This window comes from Apus apus, chromosome 20 (genome assembly GCF_020740795.1).
Source record: "Apus apus isolate bApuApu2 chromosome 20, bApuApu2.pri.cur, whole genome shotgun sequence".
Lineage (NCBI taxonomy): Eukaryota > Metazoa > Chordata > Aves > Apodiformes > Apodidae > Apus > Apus apus.
In genome coordinates this window covers 5,994,689-6,013,356 of record NC_067301.1, presented here as the reverse complement: position 1 = coordinate 6,013,356, position 18,668 = coordinate 5,994,689, and the positions used below count along the sequence as shown (strand labels likewise).

The window sequence follows — 18,668 nt, the reverse complement described above, 5'->3', positions numbered from 1 at the left end:
AGCATTTTTCTGGCTGTTTTTTTTGTGTAGAGGTGACATCACAGCATTTTTCTGGCTGTTTTTTTGTGTAGAGGTGACATCACAGCATTTTCCTGACTGTTTTTTTGTGTAGAGGTGACATCACAGCATTTTTTCCTGGCTGTTTTTTTGTGTAGAGGTGACATCACAGCATTTTTCTGACTGTTGTTTGTGTAGAGGTGACATCACAGCATTTTTCTGGCAGTGTTTTTTGTGTAGAGGTGACATCACAGCATTTTCCTGACTGGTTTTTGTGTAGAGGTGACATCACAGCATTTTTTCCTGGCTGGTTTTTGTGTAGAGGTGACATCACAGCATTTTTCTGGCTGTTTTTTTGTGTAGAGGTGACATCACAGCATTTTTCTGGCTGTTGTTTGTGTAGACTTAACATCACAGCATTTTTCTGGCAGTGTTTTTTGTGTAGAGGTGACATCACAGCATTTTTTCCTGGCTGTTTTTTTGTGTAGAGGTGACATCACAGCATTTTTCTGGCTGTTGTTTGTGTAGAGGTGACATCACAGCATTTTTCTGGCTGGTTTTTGTGTAGAGGTGACATCACAGCATTTTTTCCTGGCTGGTTTTTGTGTAGAGGTGACATCACAGCATTTTTCTGGCTGTTTTTTTGTGTAGAGGTGACATCACAGCATTTTTCTGGCTGTTGTTTGTGTAGAGGTGACATCACAGCATTTTTCTGGCTGTTTTTTTGTGTAGAGGTGACATCACAGCATTTTCCTGACTGTTTTTTTGTGTAGAGGTGACATCACAGCATTTTTTCCTGGCTGTTTTTTTGTGTAGAGGTGACATCACAGCATTTTTCTGACTGTTGTTTGTGTAGAGGTGACATCACAGCATTTTTCTGGCAGTGTTTTTTGTGTAGAGGTGACATCACAGCATTTTCCTGACTGGTTTTTGTGTAGAGGTGACATCACAGCATTTTTTCCTGGCTGGTTTTTGTGTAGAGGTGACATCACAGCATTTTTCTGGCTGTTTTTTTGTGTAGAGGTGACATCACAGCATTTTTCTGGCTGTTGTTTGTGTAGACTTAACATCACAGCATTTTTCTGGCAGTGTTTTTTGTGTAGAGGTGACATCACAGCATTTTTTCCTGGCTGTTTTTTTGTGTAGAGGTGACATCACAGCATTTTTCTGGCTGTTGTTTGTGTAGAGGTGACATCACAGCATTTTTCTGGCTGGTTTTTGTGTAGAGGTGACATCACAGCATTTTTCTGGCTGTTTTTTTGTGTAGAGGTGACATCACAGCATTTTCCTGGCTGGTTTTTGTGTAGAGGTGACATCACAGCATTTTCCTGGCAGCCTGTCTCCAGAGCAGAGCTGCTCCAGCCCTTGGATCATCTCTGTGGCCTCCTCTGGACTCTCTCCAGGAGCTCCATGTCTACCCTGTGATGAGGGCTCCAGATGTTGCATCATGGAATTTAACTGCAATTACCTGTGGTCCTTACCCACCAAACAAGTCAGAGGCTCCTTGTCCATGCACACACCTCCTCAGAGGAGGAGGCAGACCCTTGGTCATCCCTTTCTATCATCACCACCTACCAACAAGATGATTTCTTTTCTCTTCAGAGCATTCCAGGATGAGGAAAACTCCATTTCCATAGAGAGCAAGGCATAGAGAGATTGAGAAGTGCTCAGTTGTTCTCCATCTAGCAGGAGATTTGGTTTAGTTTAGGGTGGTTTTTTTTCAGTTCCCTTTCATTTTCCATGCTCAAACCTCCCAGCCCATTGACACAGGTGGTGTTTGGAGTGTCCAAACCTGAGAGAGCTGCAGTTCTGGCCTGGTGTGACACTGCAGCACGGGTGAGCTGCCTACCAAGAGGTCCAGGAGCTGGGGAAACCTGCCCTGTCCTTGGCCACTGCCTTGCTGGATGTCCCTGAGATGGTCCAGGAGCTGGGGAAACCTGCCCTGTCCTTGGCCACTGCCTTGCTGGATGTCCCTGAGATGGTCCCACCACTCACCTGGGCTGGTCCCAGGCATGGAAGTTCCCCTCTGTGTCCCTGTGGTGTCCAGAGATCCTGCCTTCCACCAGCTCTTATCTAACCCAGGTTGGGGAAGCCACAAGCTGAGAGATGGGACTTCTGGGGAGCTCAGGTTCTCTTCTTAGCTTGTCCACCCCTCAGTTTTGTCTCATTTACACCCCCGCTGCAAGCCCATCTGATTTCTCAGCTGCCTCTCCCTGGGAGGATGTGACCCTTCCCAACAGTGGCATGGCCAACCACAGAATCAGTGTTAGGGACTGGAAGGGACCTCTGGAGATCACCTAGTGCAACCCACCTGGCAGAGCAGGGTCACCCAGAGCAGGTTCACACAGGATGGTGTCCAAGGGGGTTTGAATGGCTCCAGAAGTGGAGCCTCCACAGCCTCCCTGGGCAGCCTGTTCCAATGCTCTGCCACCCTCACAGTAAAGTTCCTCCTCATTTTGTTCAGCTGGAACTTCTTATGCTCAACTTTGTCCCCTGCCACTTGTCCTGCCACTGGGCACCTCAGAGAAAAGCCCCAACGTGGAGGGGACAAAGAAGAACCAACACTGGTCTGAGGCCCCCGTGGCAGCACTTTTCAACCCCACGTTGATGCTAAATATTAATTGCCCCCTAAACTCACTCTGTTGCTGTTCTTCTGAGGTCTCACATCTACCTCAGCCTCCGTGTCAGCTCCTGCTCTGTTTTATAAATAAATATGCTGCAGCTACCAGATCTGTTGGGACTCATCCCAGGATTTTTCCTGGCATATGTTATTTTCTTCAGAGGAGCCAAAAGCCATAGTAAGCAAACACTTTAATCAGGCACTGGCAACATGGGACGTGGGTTCCCCTGTGACTGACTTGATTTCTCTAACCAGAACCATCAATTCTCAAGCTTCAGGGCTCAGGTCAGCCCCTGGGGATTGTGCTTGAGGAAAAGACTCTCTTCTCGTGGAGCTTCTTGCAGAGTTCCTTGCCATTTCTCTTAAAGAGTGTCCTTCTTGGTGACTGCAGGGTGGTTTGATGGTTTCACCATTGGTCTGGTCACCCTGGTCCTCCTAGGGCAGAGGTGGATGCTTTGAGGAAGAAAATGCTCTGGGTTCACCTGGGTGCAGATGGAAAGGGGAAGGTGGGGGTCAGAGGGAGGAGATGTAGTGCAGGAGCCTGGTGGGTGAGTCTGGGGGTTCAGGCTGCCCATGGTGGTGGGTTTCCTGACCCGGGGACAGGTCTGTGGTGGGACACTCAAACCAGACAGATTTGCAGGTGGATCTGTGTCTCTGTGTGGGATGAGGCAGGGTGGAAAACCTCCGTCCTCCAGCAGGTCCCTCCTCTTTGGAGAGCTTTTCCTTCTGGAGGAAGATGCTGTCTCCAACACCAGCCAGCTGCCCCTTATCACCAAATTCAGGTAGAACCAAGGAGGAGCTTTAGCCATCTGCATCCTACAGGCTCAGTGTCCAGCCCTGCCTTGGGACAGTGACTGAGCCCAGCCCTTCCTGCTGCCTCAGTTGCCCCTTTCATCTCCAGGTTGGTTTTCCTGCTCTAAAGCTGCTCGGGGCAGGGACTGAATCCAGCCCCAGCACATCCCTCTGTACCAGGACCCTTTGTCCATGGGGAGCTTGGCAAAGACCCCCCCGCAGCCCCCACAGCTGTTTGGTGAGGGGCTGGGGATGTGCCTGGGGAGGAAAAAGTGGGGGAGCAGAGAAGAAAGGCTGGGGGGGGGGGGGCAGAGAGGAGATCTGGCCTAGGGATGCAGAAAACCTGACCTGAGGGGCTTTTAGGATGCTTTCCTGGTTTCGTTTTACAAACCAAGGGGAGGGCAGAAGTGAAAGGTGATGGGGCAAAGGGGGGGCCCTTCCTCTCCCACCAGCTGCTGCAGAAAATCTCCCCCCCCCACCCCCACCCCGGGGGGGGAGACAAGTCGTGGTGATGTGTATTAGACGAGTTTGCATCCCCCTTTTCTCTGCCGACTTGACCATCTCCAGGGCATCTCCTCAGCCCGGGTGGGCTTCGTCCCTTCCCCTGCAGCCCCCGGGGAGCAGGAGGGGAGGGAGGAGAGGAGAAGCCAGCGCTGTGTGTGCAGGGTGAATTGTCATGGTTACCTCCCTGACAAAAACAAATGGCTCCGCTTAACGATGGTCACCCGAAGAGCTCGGGGAAAGCTGCGCTCCTTCGGGGGGAAGCAGGGCTGCCGGGGCCGGAGAGCCAGGAACACCTCCCGAGCTCCACCACAGCGGCACGTGTTGCTGCAGCCGCCTGGGTAAGCCCCCTGCCCCATCCCAGACCCCCAAGGGACCACCCCACAGCATCCCTAAAGCGAGGGTCCCGGAGGAAGGGGGGGAAGGAAAAGCCACAGGTTGCTGCCCCCACCCCGAGCCCTGGCGCTTGCTCTCTCTCCCCTCTCTCCCTCCCTTTTTTCTAACCCCCCACACTCCTTCTCTCTCCTTCTCTCCTTCTCTCCGTGTCTTTCAGAGACAAAAGCAGCCTGAAGCCGTGCCTGTCGCCTTCGGGATTTCTTCAGCCCTTCCTGCCCCCCAAACCCCAGTTGCAGGGGCTGGCAGGAGTGAGTGAAGTTGCTCCAACCCCCCCATCCCCTTCCTCCTCCTCCTCCTCCTCCTCCTCCTCTTCCTCCTCCTCTCTCTTCTGCCAGGAAAGGTAAGAAAAGCAGTGGCTACTCTCCAGTTGCACCTTTTTTTTTAAGCAGGCTGGGCTGTGTGTGCTCTGCGCACGGGCTGTTCCTTCCCCAGGCTGTGCACAACCCGCTCTGTGAAGAGAGAACCTGTCATAATATTTCTGCAGGCACAAGCCCACACTTTGCAAGCTGCTGCTTTCCCTGCCTTGCTTCTCTTCCCCCCCCCCCCCCTTTTCCCAGCTGGATGGTGTGAGCCCCTCCTGAGCACCCACCCCCCAAAATTGTACAGACATCCAGAGTGTCCTCATCTCCCTGCAGGGAAAGCAAAGGAGGATGGATTTATTTTTTTTTGAGGGGGGGGGATATGATGGTGCTGGGGGTGATGGGCTTTTGCAGCCAGGTGGGATATCCCAGCCACAGTGGTTTTGAAGGAGGGAGGACTGACCTTGGCAGGGTGAGAGGGGATTCTGATCCCCCTGGGAAGGGTTGAAGCCCCAAGGACACTGCTTGTATCTGCCAGGCTTGGCTGGAGCAGGGCAGAGGTGGATGGAGATGGGCTGTGCTGATGCATCCTGGGCTCCTGATGCATCCCAGGCGTGGGGCTGGGTGCCTGGAGGTTTTAGCCCAGACAAAGATCTCTGGGCTGAGCCAGAGAGGGAGGTTTAAGCCCAGACACCCTTCAGCTGGGCTAAAACCTCCCTCTCTGGCTCAGCCCCGAGATCTTCCAAGCACTGGGGCCGCAGCAAGCCCAGCAAGGCAGGGGTTAACCTAGCCCAGCATCCCAAATGCTCCTCTCTGTGCAGGGATATGATGGAGGGCTCTGGAAACCAGGCTTGGGACAGGAACCAACATCCCTGAGACCCAGCTCTGGGCCAAGACTGATGACCTGAGGGACCTGCTGGGGTGGTCAGTCAGTCCCAGCCTGGCTCTGCATCCCCTGGGAAGGGGGAGCCTGGTCCCATTCCCTAGGTGCCCCTCAGCATTGTGCTCCCTTGGTCCCCATCTCTGAGGCCTCGGGGTCTCCCTTGGGATCCCAAAGGGATGCACACCTCTGGTGTCACTGTCACCCCCTTGGCAGTGGGGTCCCACACTGTCACCCCCTGCCAGCAGTGGCTCTGGGCTGAAGCCCAGTGGCTGTCCTGCTGTTTTTCCCAGCAGATGGGACCCCCCCTGCTTGTGTTTTGGGATGAGGGGAGGCTGGAGGCAGGAGAATGGCTCCAGTAGCTTATCCTGGGAGCTGCCCACAGCTCTCCATGGTGGATCTGCATCCATCAGCCAGCAAAGCCTCTCCCTACCCTGTGCAGGGGCTCAGGAAAAGCCAGCTTGGACAGGAGAGTGCTACATGCACCGTGTCAGCTCCTCTTGCTCCTCTTGCTTCCTAGAAATCTTCTGGGAGGGGTTGATCCCAGTCCCCTGGCGAGGTGTGAACCCCCAGCTTTGAGAGAGGGGGGCTGGAGGAGTCTCAGTGACTGGGGGGGGTCAGGCAGCTGCAGTCAGGGGTCCCCCAGCAGCACGGTCCTGGCTGCTTCCCAGGGGGAAATCCTGAAGTGTGGCTGTGCTGGAGAGCAGAGTCTGGGACAGGCAGAGCTTCTCCTGCCTCGGTTTGATCAGCAGGTGGGAGTTTGTTTCCCCTGGGAGGCTGCCCAGCAGCTTCCAGAGATGCTGAGGAAGGGTTAGTGGCCCATCCAGGGCTGTCCATCTGTCTGTCCATCTCCACAAGGCTGTAACCATCCTGACAAGCCACTGGATGTCAGTGTTGATTGATACAGATGAAGCAGAAGGAATTTTACACCCAGCTGCAGAAAAACAGTCACCCTGCCGAGCAGCCTGGATGAGACCCAGGTCTGGCTGGGACCTGGAGGTGGGATATCCAAGGGGCTGGGAAGAGGTTGCAGCAGGGCAGTGGAAGGATTCATCAGCTCAGAAATGCCTCCAGTGCCACAGGTGACACCCGGGCTGGGCTTCACCAGCTGCCTTTGTGTCTTGGAGGGCAGAAGCAGCTAGGGATGCTCCTGGGCACCTGATTTTTGGACACCAGGGCCAGGTGGGGATGTGCAGCAGGCAGCACATTGTTTTATCCCGGCTGCCAAGTGCCAGTTTAGGTCTTACTGACCTGTTGTGGGTTCCATGGAGCTGGTGGTGGCACAGCTGGGACCCCAACCTGTTTTGAGGAGCTGTGCAGAAGCCAGGCTGAATGCCCACGTCTACCCCAGCCACCATGTGCTCTATTCTTCTGCTCAACCCGTGGAAACACAGCTTAGAAGAGCATTATTCTGCCTTTACTACAACCCCCATATTTTCTGAGGGCCCATCCAGTGCTTAGAGGGGGCTCTGGGTGTCACACCCCCTTTTTCAGGCACAGAAACCCCCTTTCCAACCTCAGCCCGGGGCTGGTGTGATCTCTGGGCCAGCCTGTGCCTCCCAGAGCCTCCACAGCAGAGCCCTGTGCCACGGGGACTGTCCCCAGACACTGGTGCAGCTTTGGTGCCTTCACCATCAAAATTGCCCAGGAGAGGGGGGACCAGCATCACTCCCTCCTCCACCAAGAGGAGCAGTTGGTCAAGAAAAAGGCGTTTCCAAAGCAAGGGGAAAAAAACCAAACCCAAAAGAAGAGCACTCTGGCATCCTGCTGTGCCAGGTCCTGGTCACTCCTGTCCCCAGCTGCTCCTTGGGGTTAGGGATGTGTGGGATTTGACCCTGCTCTGGCAGGGGGGGGTTGGACTAGATGATCTTTCGAGGTCCCTTCCAACCCCTAGGATTCTAGGATTCTATGATTTCTGGTGACCCAGCAAACGGGAGGGATTCTCCAGCAGTTTCCCCTTCTGCCCCCCGGGATGGCAGCCCCAGCCTGTGGCCCCTGGCAGGGCAGGTTTGGTGGCAGAGAGGGGGGCAGACGCAGGGACGCCCTGTGCTGCAGCAGCAGCGGCGCTGGGGGGGATTTTGGGGAAGGCAGGGTCTTGCCAGCTTCCCATCCTGAGGGTCCAGCCCCAAAACCTGGATGGAGAGCCAAGGGCAGGTCCCGGAGCAGCAAAGACAGGACGGGGAGCAGAGGGAGGGCTGGCAGGGAGCTCCCTGGGGGGGCACAGGGAGGAGATGCCAGCTCTCCCCTGCCCGGGCTGCTGTCCCTGGGTGGTGTTGGGGATACGATCTCCCCATGGCTGTGCTGGCACCAGCCCCTGCCTCCCAGCCCTGTCCCAAGGGGAAGCAGCTGGGAAAAGCCCCCCCCCGAGCCCTCCCCTGCCCCTCTGGGGCAGTTTTTTGGCAGCAGGGCTGGAGCTGCCGGGGAGGTGCAGCTCTCCCGCCGGGATTTCCTGCAGCTCTGCAGCTCAGCGAGGCTCCCTCGATGCTTTTCCTGGCCTGGGTGGCACCAAAATCATCCAGGGTGGGGAGACCCTGGCCCAGGGTGCCCAGGGAAGCTGTGGCTGCCCCATCCCTGGCAGTGTTGAAGGGCAGGTTGGATGGGGCTTGGAGCAGCCTGGGCTGGTGGGAGGTGTCCCTGCCCGTGCAGGGGGTTGGGACTAGATGGTCTTTAAGGTCCTTTCCAACCCAAACCAGGCTGGGCTTCTGTGATTCCATGGAACACCTGCTGACAGAGCAGCTCCCATGGGAGGCAGCTCCTAAGCCTCCGTGCAGGAGAGGTGAGGGAACCTCAGCCATAGGTCTCTGCAGCCAAGAGAGCTGCTGGGCTGAAGTCTCACGCTGGGGCTTGAATTCATCTCTCTGGCAACCCTGTCATGAATTCCTGTTGCTCCAAGCTGGTAGGGAGCATCTTCCCCTTGTTATTTCTTGCTTGTCTTCTTCCCTCAGGCAAAATCTCCCCTCCCTCCTCCCCCACCTGGCATTTCATCACTTCCCAATATCTGGATGTCCTCTGCCATGTCTCAGCAGCCAGAGGACCTTCATTATCTGTCCCTGTAGCAGGTGGACTCTTGCCAGCTTCTGACTTCACAAGCCCTTGGGAGCATGGCCTGGAGCATCCTGGTGTGTGGCAGCCTCCCCGGGCTCCTGCTGCATTCCTGCTCCAGAGCAGCCAAGCAGGACACACTCCTGCATCTCCTGACCATGCAGCCTCCTGGAAATAGCCCCCCACCTCCATGGGCAGCTCCTGCTGGAAGGAGAGGAGGATTCAATCAGAACCAGCCAAGCTTGTTGGCTGGGAATCAAGAGTGTGCCTTGGGATACTGCCCTCCTTCCTGCTCTCCATCTTCTCCTAATATCTTATTTGCTTGGTGCCCTGGCTGCTCCCCCACCCTGCTCAGCCCTGCTCACCCTCCTTTGCTCTCCCTTTTTCCTCCCCTCATGCTGTTTTCCTCGTCGAGCTTGGTGGCCTTGGTGGCCTCTGGTCTCAACTTCCACAGCATTTGCATATAGAGGTGGTTTTAATAACTCAGGGCTGCTAGGAAATGAGGAACTGATGCATTTCACTGCTCTTGGCTCCTCCTGGGCCTTGCCAGTCGTTGCATGAAGCACTGTAGAGCCAGCCAGGGAGAACTGCTGCCTAGCAACTCCTCCCAGTCCCCCCAGGGAGCTGGATCTGCCCCCAGAGCTACCTGAAAGGTCTCCTTGAAACCCCGGGTCTTGGGAGAGACGAGCTGGGAGTGAGGAGAAACTGCTGGGGGTGGCAAGGGTGGAAAAAAGGGTTGAAATGGGCAGAAGTAGCTGCTGTGCACCTGAAGGTCTGGGCTGAGCAAAGGGAGGGCTGAGGCAGCCTGTGCAGAAGGGAACTGGAGGTGTGGGGCAGCAGAGCCAGAAGCAGCCAGGATGAGGACCAGGGTGTGGGAGGGCAGGGAGGGAGGGGGCTCTGCCTGCCAGCTCTGCCTTTCGATGGTCTCGGTCTTATCCTGGAGAAACTTGGCAGTTTTGGGGGATAATGAGAAGCAGGAGGGGGAAAAAAAAGGGTGTTCACCTGTTCTGCCCCAGCTGAAGGGCGAGGGAACCTGGGAGGTGTGTGATCCACCCCTGCAGGGTTGACCCACCAGGCACTCAGGTTTCATCTGAGCCCCCTCCACTGCTCCAGCACGTGTTTGCCTCCAGTCTTCCCACCAGGCTCATGTCCCCATCCCCACCAGTGGAGCTGTCAAGCCCAGCTCTGATCCCCAGCTCCATCACCTTTCCACCCTCAGGGCTGCAGAAGCCCGGATGAGGTGCAGGTAGATGTTTTGGGTGCTCCTCCTCCGTTCTGGCCCTGTCCACCTCTCTCCAGCTGGCTGTGGCTGAACCCCCCCATCACCAACAGACCCCCGGGAGGATGCCAGGGCTGATGGACCAGGCCACCCTGTCCCCACTGCCCCTCACGGCCTCGGAGGTGACGTCCTGTGTCAGCGGCTACGCCCTGGGGATGACAGCCCTGCTCACCTACTGCAACCCACGGGCACAGCCTCTGGAAGGCAAGTTCTGGGGGGTGAAGGTGCCACAGGAGTTCTAGAGCCAGGGGTGTCTCACAGAGCTGCCTTCAGCCTGTAGGTGCTGGCTGGAAGAGTGGCTGAGGGACTTCTTGGAAGGGCAGAGGAGCAATAGGGCAAGGGGGAAGGGATTAAAACTGGGAGAGGGGAGATTGAGGTTGGACATGAGGAGGAAATTCTTCACCATGAGGGTGGTGAGACCCTGGCCCAGGCTGCCCAGGGAAGCTGTGGCTGCCCCATCCCTGGCAGTGTTGAAGGGCAGGTTGGATGGGGCTTGGAGCAGCCTGGGCTGGTGGGAGGTGTCCCTGCCCATGCAGGGGGTTGGATCTAGATGATCTTGAAGGTCCCTTCCAACCCAAACCAGGCTGGGATTCGATCACTCTATTGTGTCCTTGTATCCTCAGTGATCCAGAGATACCATTTTTGAGGTGTGAAATATCCCAGGAGGACACATGGAAGCACCAAGAGGGAGCTGACCTCGGTGCTCCTGGCTGGTGGGCCCAGGCAAGTCCCTGGTGTTGCTAAAACCCCTCTGTCCAGCAGGTCTCTTTGTCTACCCCTTGGATGAGGGCACCACCGTGGTGGGGTTCGAGGCGGCCGTGTCCCGACGTGCTGTCACGGTGCAAATCAAGGACAAAGCCAAGATAGAAGACATGACTCCCCATGGCTGCAGCCTCCCTGGTGGAAGAGCTCGGGATGGAAGTGGTGAGGGGGCCAGGGGTGATTTTAGTGCTCGTGGGGAAGGAAACCAGGGGAAGAAAGACGGGGAGGTGGCAGGGGGTGGGCGGCTGTCACACGTGGTGGCATCAAGGAGGCTCCTGTGAAAGGCTGAGCCTTGGGTTGTGCTCCTGTCCCTGCCAAAGTAGTCATCTCATCCCTTTTGGAAAGCACTGTTTCTCCTTGATGCCCCAAAGGGTGGTGGTGCAGTGGGCTGGGGGTCTCCAGAGAAATGCTGGTGTGTGCAGGGAGGGCTGGTTTGGGCCAGGGCTGGGGGAGTTGCAGGGGGCCTGGGGAGGAGCATTTTCCATGGCTGTGACACCACATCTCCCTGGCCTGGTCCTCTCTCCGTGCAGGAAGGATCACGATGGACGAGGACTCGGAGAGGACAGTTTTTGTGGCAAACCTGGGCATCATTCCTCCCCTGGAAAGCGTCTCCATCTTTATCAGCACCTCCTCTGAGCTGCAGACACTGCCCAGCGGGGCCGTGAGGGTCCTTCTGCCATCTGTGTGTGTCCCCAGGGTCCCCCAGCCCAGCCTGGACAATGTCACCAGCCTTTCCAGCCACCAGCTCCCAACGTATGAAAAGCCCCTGGGACTGGTTGGGGCTGGGGGGGGGGCTGCAGGACTAGCAGAGCAGAAGTTGTTGGTGTGGGAGGCTGGAGAGCTTCTGCAGGCTCTGCCTTCAGCAGATCTGCAGCTCCTGGGGGGATACAACACGTGCACAGGCTTGATGGGGGTTCATCTCACCTGCAGGGACAAGCACTGCTGTGGGTGGGGGAGTCTGGAGCAAGGGAGCAGGTTCTGCCTGGCTCATCTGCTGGAGAGAGAGGCCACCAACCCCTTCGAGTACGAGTTCAGCTTCCACCTGGAGATCCGGGGACCATGCTTGCTGGCAGGTAGGAGCTCTGGGGCTGTCCTGCTGCTCCGGGCTGGGGTGGGCAGCAGGAGCAGGGCAATGATCATCCACCCTGTGCTGGGCACTGGGGAGGGGACACCTCAAATCCTGGGGGCAGGTCTGGGCCCCTCAGGACAAGGAGGACATGGAGGGGCTGGAGCGTGTCCAGGGAAGGGCAAGGGAGCTGGGGAAGGGGCTGGAGCACAAGTCTGAGCAGGAGCAGCTGAGGGAGCTGGGGGTGTCCAGCCTGGAGACCAGGAGGTGAGGGGAGACCTGCTGGCTCTGCAGCTGCCTGAGAGGAGGTTGGAGCCAGGGGGGTCGGGCTCTGCTCCCCAGGAACAAGGGATGGGACAAGAGGGAATGGCCTCAAGTTGTGCCAGGGGAGGTTGAGGTTGGATCTGGGGAACAATTCCTTCCTGGCAAGGGTTGTCAGGCCCTGGCCCAGGCTGCCCAGGGCAGGGGGGGAGTCCCCATCCCTGGAGGGGTTTAAAAGACACATAAATGTGGTGCTGAGGGACATGGGGCAGGGGTGGCCTTGGCAGTGGTGAGTTAATGGTCGGACTGGATGATCTTAAAGCTCTTTTCCAACCTGAATGTTTCCATGTCTCCATGACCTCAAGGCCACGTCCACACTCTTCCTCCTCTGTCCCCTTTCTGTGGAGTCTCTTTCGGCCAGTTCACTGTGCTGGGGTGGATTTACTGGTGCCACGCTGACGTTTCCCTGGGGGACGATGGGTCCTCTGCCATCTTACCTCTCTTCTGGGGTCTCCCACCCCCTCAGCCTCTAACTGGGCCTCGGTTTCCCTGGGCAGGTGTCGAGAGCCCCACGCACGAGATCCGAGCGGACGCCGACCCCTCCGCCCGCTCTGCCAGGAGCATCGTCATCAGCCTGGCCAACAAACACACCTTTGACAGGCCCGTGGAGATCCTGATCCACCCAAGTGGTAGGTGGGCTCTGCTTCTTCTCTACCCCTTCCTGGCACCTTCCTCTTTGGGGCTGGAAAGGGTTGGATCAGCTCTGATTTTACACCTATAGTTCGGTTGTCACCCGTGGGGCTCAAAGCTCTGTTTTCACCTCCTGCATCTCTTGCAAGCCCAAAGTTTAGCCAAGGCTGGTGTTTTTTCACCCAATCCTCTGCTTCCCCAGAGCCCCACATGCCTCATGTCTTGATGGAAGGAGGTGACATGACACCTGCAGAGTACGAACGGCACCTGAAGGGGAAGAACGATTTCATTAAAGGCACCAAGAAGGACCCGAGTGCTGAGAAAAAGGTGAGGAAGCAAAAGCTGCAGGTGGGAGCTGAGGGCTGGAGATGTGCAGGGATTCACACAGAATCATAGAATCACAGAATCCTAGGGGTTGGAAGGGACCTGGAAAGATCATCTAGTCCAACCCCCCCTGCCAGAGCAGGGTCACCCAGAGTACATCACATAGGAACTCGTCCAGGTGGGTTTTGAATGTCTCCAGAGAAGGAGACTCCACAACCTCCCTGGGCAGCCTGGCCCAGGGCTCTGTCACTCTTACAGTAAAAAAATTTTTCAGATATTCACCTTGAACCTCCTATGCTCCAATTTCCACCCATTACCCCTTGTCCTATCACTGGTCATCACTGAGAAGAGCCCAACTCCATCTCCCTGACACTCACCCCTTACATATTTGTAAACATTGATGAGGTCACCCCTCAGCCTCCTCTTCTCCAAGCTAAAGAGACCCAGCTCCCTCAGCCTTTCCTCATCAGGGAGATGTTCCACTCCCTTAATCATCTTTGTAGCTCTGCCCTGGACTCTTTCCAGCAGTTCCCTGTCCTTCTGGAACTGAGGGGCCCAGAACTGGACACAATATTCCAGATGTGGCCTCACCAAGGCAGAATGGAGGGGGAGGAGAACCTCTCTTGACTTACTAACCACCCCCTTTCTAACCCATCCCAGGATGCCATTGGCCTTCTTGGCTACAAGGGCACATTGCTGGCTCATCCTCCTGTCCACCAGGACCCCCAGGTCTCTTTCACCTACACTGCTCTCCAGCAGCTCAGCCCCCAACCTATACTGGGACCCCCCAACCTATACTGGGACATCATGTTGTTCTTCCCCAAATGCAAAACTCTACACTTCCCCTTGTTGAACTTCATCATGTTTCTCCCCGCCCAACTCTCCAGCCTGTCTAAGTCTCTCTGAATGGCAGCACAACCTTCCTTGCTCTCCTGCAGGGCCAACCATTGCACTTCCTCCTCCTCCTCCCCGGGGACAGGGGTTTTTGTAGAGGAAGAGGGGAAAATCCTGCTCAACTGAGTGTGGAAGCAGCTCTGAGGTGGCTGCTGTGTGTATAATTAGTGCTAGTCTAGCAGAGCATAATTAAATAGGTACATTGTTACAGCAACAAAGGGTATTAGAATTATTGCAGTGACATAGGATAAAATATTCTCTTAATTGCTCAGTAAATGTTTACTGTTTCTGGGTGGCTGTCAGAGAAAGAAGGGATTTTTACTTGGCATAATGAGCTGAAGACGAGGCAGGAGAAACTTCTCTTTGTTCTCCTGATCAGCAAAGGGAAAAAAAAATATCTGCTCGGGGCTTTGTGCCTTGTCTGGCAGTGATGTGGGGGCAAGGAGTGGCAGCCCAGAACTTCAGAGCTGGGATTGGGAAGAGGAGTGGACTGGCCAGACCCTCCAAATGCCCAGGGTGTCTCCACCCAAGGCACTTGTGGCTCCACGTGGCACTCGTGGCACCCCAGCCCCAGGCTCACCGTGTCCACTCCCTCTTTATACATTCACCCCTGGTCTCCTTCTTGGCTGAGGATGCTCCTTCCTCCTTCAACTCCTTCTCCACGTGGCTGAGCCTGCTCCCCTGCTTGGCAGCCATCCCAAACCTGCTGCCAAGGTGCCTCCCTGTGCTGCCACCATGTCTGCCTTCACCAGGGACACACTGAGCCCTCTTCTCCTGCCTTTTGCCCTTGGCTTTCCCTTGTTGGGACCAGGACTGAGCTTGCTGGCACTGCAGACATCTCCTTCCTTTGTGCTCAGCCTGCAGCAGGTGGAACAAAATGAAACTCCCACACTACAGCTCAGATGGCTAATTATTTCTGTGTCTTTAGCACGTCAAATTATCTGAGGGGGTGAGGAGGGATGATCATTCCAGAGACATTTCCCTGCAGGAAATCCACCTCAGTGCCCCAGGAGGACTGAGAAACGACTGCAGGGAGAAGGGAGAAGAAGGGACAATGCCCTGAATATCCAGGCTGGGCTAAAAGTGCTGCTGCTCAGAGGACAATGCTGGGCAAAACGAATTAGCCCAGAGATTTCAGCAGTAAATGGTAATTAATTCTCATCCCTCAGTTTGTTAGGCAAAAGCCTGGGATGCTCACAGGGTGGAGGGGACAAACGTAGCCTGGAATCAACTCCTGGTGGAGAAGATGTGATTAATTTAGTGTAATTGGATAATAGGTGAAGGGAGAAGAGAAGAGGTGGGTGAGATGTTGGTTTCCTGGCTGACCTGCAGCAGCAGCTCCCAGGCTGTTTGTTGTAGGGTTGCCTGTGGCATTCCCTCTGAAGGCAGTGGGAATTCCATGCTGTGGGCTCCTCCCCATCATCTGGGGGTTTTATGGGTCCCCAAGGGGTTCTGCTGGTAGGTCCAGGGCCGTGATCTGGTCCTTGGACAGAGGCAGCAAGGATGCCGTGATAACCAAATGAATGTCACGTGGCTGGAGGAAAATGAGGATGGAAAGAACCCGTTGGAGTTCCCAGGGATGGATGAATTTCTACTCAGAAGCACGAGGGGGAGGGAGAGCTTGGGCTGCCAGCAAGGGGCTTGTTCCTGAGGATGGGAACTGCCCTGTTGCAGGGGGCAGGGCAGCAGCACTTGGGCAGCCCAGCCCCGAGTGAAGCCCCCGTGTGTGTTGGTCCCTGGGGACACCTGAGTTGAGCCAGGTAAGTGCAGTTCTGGCCAGCCCTTCACTCACAGATCAAGGAACCTGACTCACAGCTGGAGGAAGCAAACCTGGACATCTGGGCTCTGCTTTACTCCTGATGAAACCAGCAAGAAACAGCTTGAGAGAGGGGGGGGGGGTGGAAAGGCAAAGCAACCCCCCCCCCCAGGATCCAGGTGCTTTTTTGGGGTGGATGTTTTCCTGCTGCAGCCCCTGGGATGGAAAACCCTGGCTGTGCTCCCTCCAGGCAGCTGTGACCATGACCCTGGGACTGTTTTATACACCCACCACAAGAGGGTTCTTCCCAGTTCAGTTTCACCCTGTTTCAAATGAAGATGGATACTTGAAACAGAGCAAGGCAGGACACAGAGAGAGCCCTCAGAGCCAAGTGCAGGGCAGAGACATTTATCCCTCAGGTTCCCATCCAACCGTGGCCTGAGCCACCTGTCTGGCTTTGCAAATCACTTCAATCTGGACCAAAAAAAAACCCCCACCAAACCCAATACATGTTGAAAGAAACGGGCAGAGAAAACCAGCAAAGCAGAGGTGGCAGGAATGAATCCAAGCTGTGAATGCAACAAGCTGAGGGCTGTGCCTGGCACTTCATTATTGAGCCACTGTGGACAAAACCTCCTGTGTGGTGCTAAACTGTGCTAATGAGCCAGGGTTCTGGGGAGGGATGGAAGGAAGTGTTGGTAGGATCAGTTTTGCAAGGTAGGGCCAGATGTTTTCGTTTCTTCTCCAAGCTCCCATCTGTGCCTGTGGAGATCTCTGGTTTGGGTTTCCTGCCAGCCTTTGTCCCCCAGGCACAGCGTGAGGGTGGCTGGGAGGAGGCAGGAATCCTGTTCCCTCGTGGAGCATCTCCACAGGGGGATGGACAGAACCACCTGTGGCCCAGCCTGAGCTTGGGTGTTGATAGGATCGTGGAATGGTTTGGGTTGGAAGGGACCTTAAAGATCATCAAGCCCCTTCAGGCACTGGAAGGTGCTCTCAGGTCTCCCTGGAGCCTTCTCCTCTCCAGGCTGAACACCCCAACTCTCCCAGCCTGGCTCCAGAGCAGAGCTGCTCCAGCTCTCTGGTCATCTCTGTGGGCTCCTCTGGACTCCAACAGCTCCATGTCCTTGTGTTGGGGGCTCCAGAACTGGACACAGTTCTCCAGGTGGGGTCTCACAAGCGCTGAGTAAAGGTTTGTTGTGAAGTGTTGTCACCACTAAGGCCAGAACAAGCTCACAGAAGACTCCACGTGTACATCTTGAATCTTTAAGAGGGGAGATTGAGGTTGGGCATGAGGAGGAAGGTCTTGGCTGTGAGGGTGGTGAGACCCTGGCCCAGGTTGCCCAGGGAAGCTGTGGCTGCCCCATCCCTGGCAGTGTTGAAGGGCAGGTTGGATGGGGCTTGGAGCAGCCTGGGCTGGTGGGAGGTGTCCCTGCCCATGCAGGGGGGTTGGAACTGGATGATCTTGAAGGTCCCTTCCAACCCAACCCATTCCATGATTCTATGATCTTTGGGCTCACAGCCCTGCTCAGATTCCTGCTCTGATTCCCCTCCAAGTGAGAAGGGGCAGAACAATCAACCTCTCGAGCTCCCTCCTTGTCTTTGCAGACAGAAATCATCAGGAAGCGGCTGAACAAGGACATCCCCCACCACCCTGTCATCATGCTCAACTTCTGCCCTGACTTGAGGACCAGCCAGCCAGACCTCCAGAAAGCCCAAGGGGAGTTTATCTTCCTGGTGGACCGCAGCAGGAGCATGAGTGGTGTGAACATCAACCGTGTCAAGGTACCACACGGTCCTCCTGCCAACCAGGGATGAGTATCAGAGCAGTGGGGGTTGCTGAGTGCTGATGAGTGCTCATTAGGAGGGGATGGGGGGTAATTATGTGCTGCAGCTTTTGTCTTCTCAACCGTGGGGCTTGTTAGGTACCTGCAGAGAAGCTGACTCCCCCCCATTCTGCTCCTCTTCTTCCCAGCAGCACATCAAGTGCAAAGGTGTTTTCTTTCCCCCTCTTTCCTGGCTTGCTTGTCTTCTGCCTCCCTTCTCCAGTTCTCCCTGCCTCCAGGAGGGCTTGGGGAAGTTGCTGCCTGGTGGGAAACCTCCAGGGATCTCGGAGGAACACTTCAGGACCATGTGCTGACCATGAATGAGGAGACATTTTGCTGATGGGCACCTCTGTGCACCCACAGAAACCTTTGGAACACGGTGCATCCCTTTTTCAAACACAAATGCACCTGGTGGAGGATTCTGAGAGGTGTGCTGAGACCTCTCAGTAAAGAAAATAGGGTTCTGGAAAGGCCTTGTCAGGATATTTTGTGGGACTGAAGTTCCCTGGTCAGGTATGACCCTCACCCAGCTGCAGGTTGCCCCAGGAGAGCCAGGCTTGGCTTTGAGCCACTGCCTGAAGGATCTGGAGAGGTTCCTGCCCTGAGCTCATGTCCCCCCGTGCCTGGGGACCACTCTGTCCTTCAAAGGGGAAATCACTCCAGTAACTAATGAGCATTTTTCCTGCTTCATGTGCTTTGGAGGCAGCTCTGTCTCCTGGGAGGAGGTTGCAGATCTGTCCTGCCCTGTGCATCTTCCCTGAGGACAGAGGGAACTGCAGAGCTGGGCTCCACCTGGGGGGAGCATTTGGGTGCTGGAGAGATTCACTGAGCAGGTGTGTCCCCAGGTGTCCTGCTCACACTTTTTCCTGGCACAAGTTGGACCCAAATGCTCCCCTGGGAACGACTGGACCCCCTTCTGCAGGATTCAGCACCCAGGGTGAGCAGCTGGGAGCATCTTCCAGCCCATCTCCTCATCCAGTTCTCTCCAGTTTCCATGGAAACTGCTGAAGGACAGTCACCTCCAGCAGCAGGGATTGGGATGAGGAGGATGGTCACCTCCAGCAGCTAGAACTGGGATGAGGAGGATGGTGACCTCCAGCAGCAGGAACTGGGATGAGGAGGATGGTCACCTCCAGCAGCAGGAACTGGGATGAGGAGGATGGTCACCTCCAGCAGCAGGGATTGGGATGAGGAGGATGGTCACCTCCAGCAGCAGGGATCAGGATGCAGGGAGCCTGAGAAGGGCTGCAATGGGTCCCCATGGACAGGGAGGCTGTCCCCTGTTC

The 18,668-nt window shown here is 55.8% G+C and overlaps 1 protein-coding gene across 1 annotated transcript in view; it reads left to right on the top strand.

Annotated features, from left to right (window-relative positions):
* Positions 1-4,532: 4,532 nt before the first annotated feature.
* The window catches only part of VWA5B1 (von Willebrand factor A domain containing 5B1), a 29,578-nt gene continuing 15,442 nt past the window's right edge, over positions 4,533-18,668 (top strand). Inside the window, exons 1-8 of the mRNA XM_051637140.1 lie at positions 4,533-4,646; positions 9,827-10,010; positions 10,569-10,730; positions 11,099-11,321; positions 11,499-11,641; positions 12,453-12,584; positions 12,788-12,912; positions 17,165-17,341. Coding sequence (XP_051493100.1) covers positions 9,872-10,010; positions 10,569-10,730; positions 11,099-11,321; positions 11,499-11,641; positions 12,453-12,584; positions 12,788-12,912; positions 17,165-17,341 — 1,101 coding nt within the window. The 5' untranslated portion in view covers positions 4,533-4,646; positions 9,827-9,871. The remainder of the gene's footprint in view (positions 4,647-9,826; positions 10,011-10,568; positions 10,731-11,098; positions 11,322-11,498; positions 11,642-12,452; positions 12,585-12,787; positions 12,913-17,164; positions 17,342-18,668) is intronic.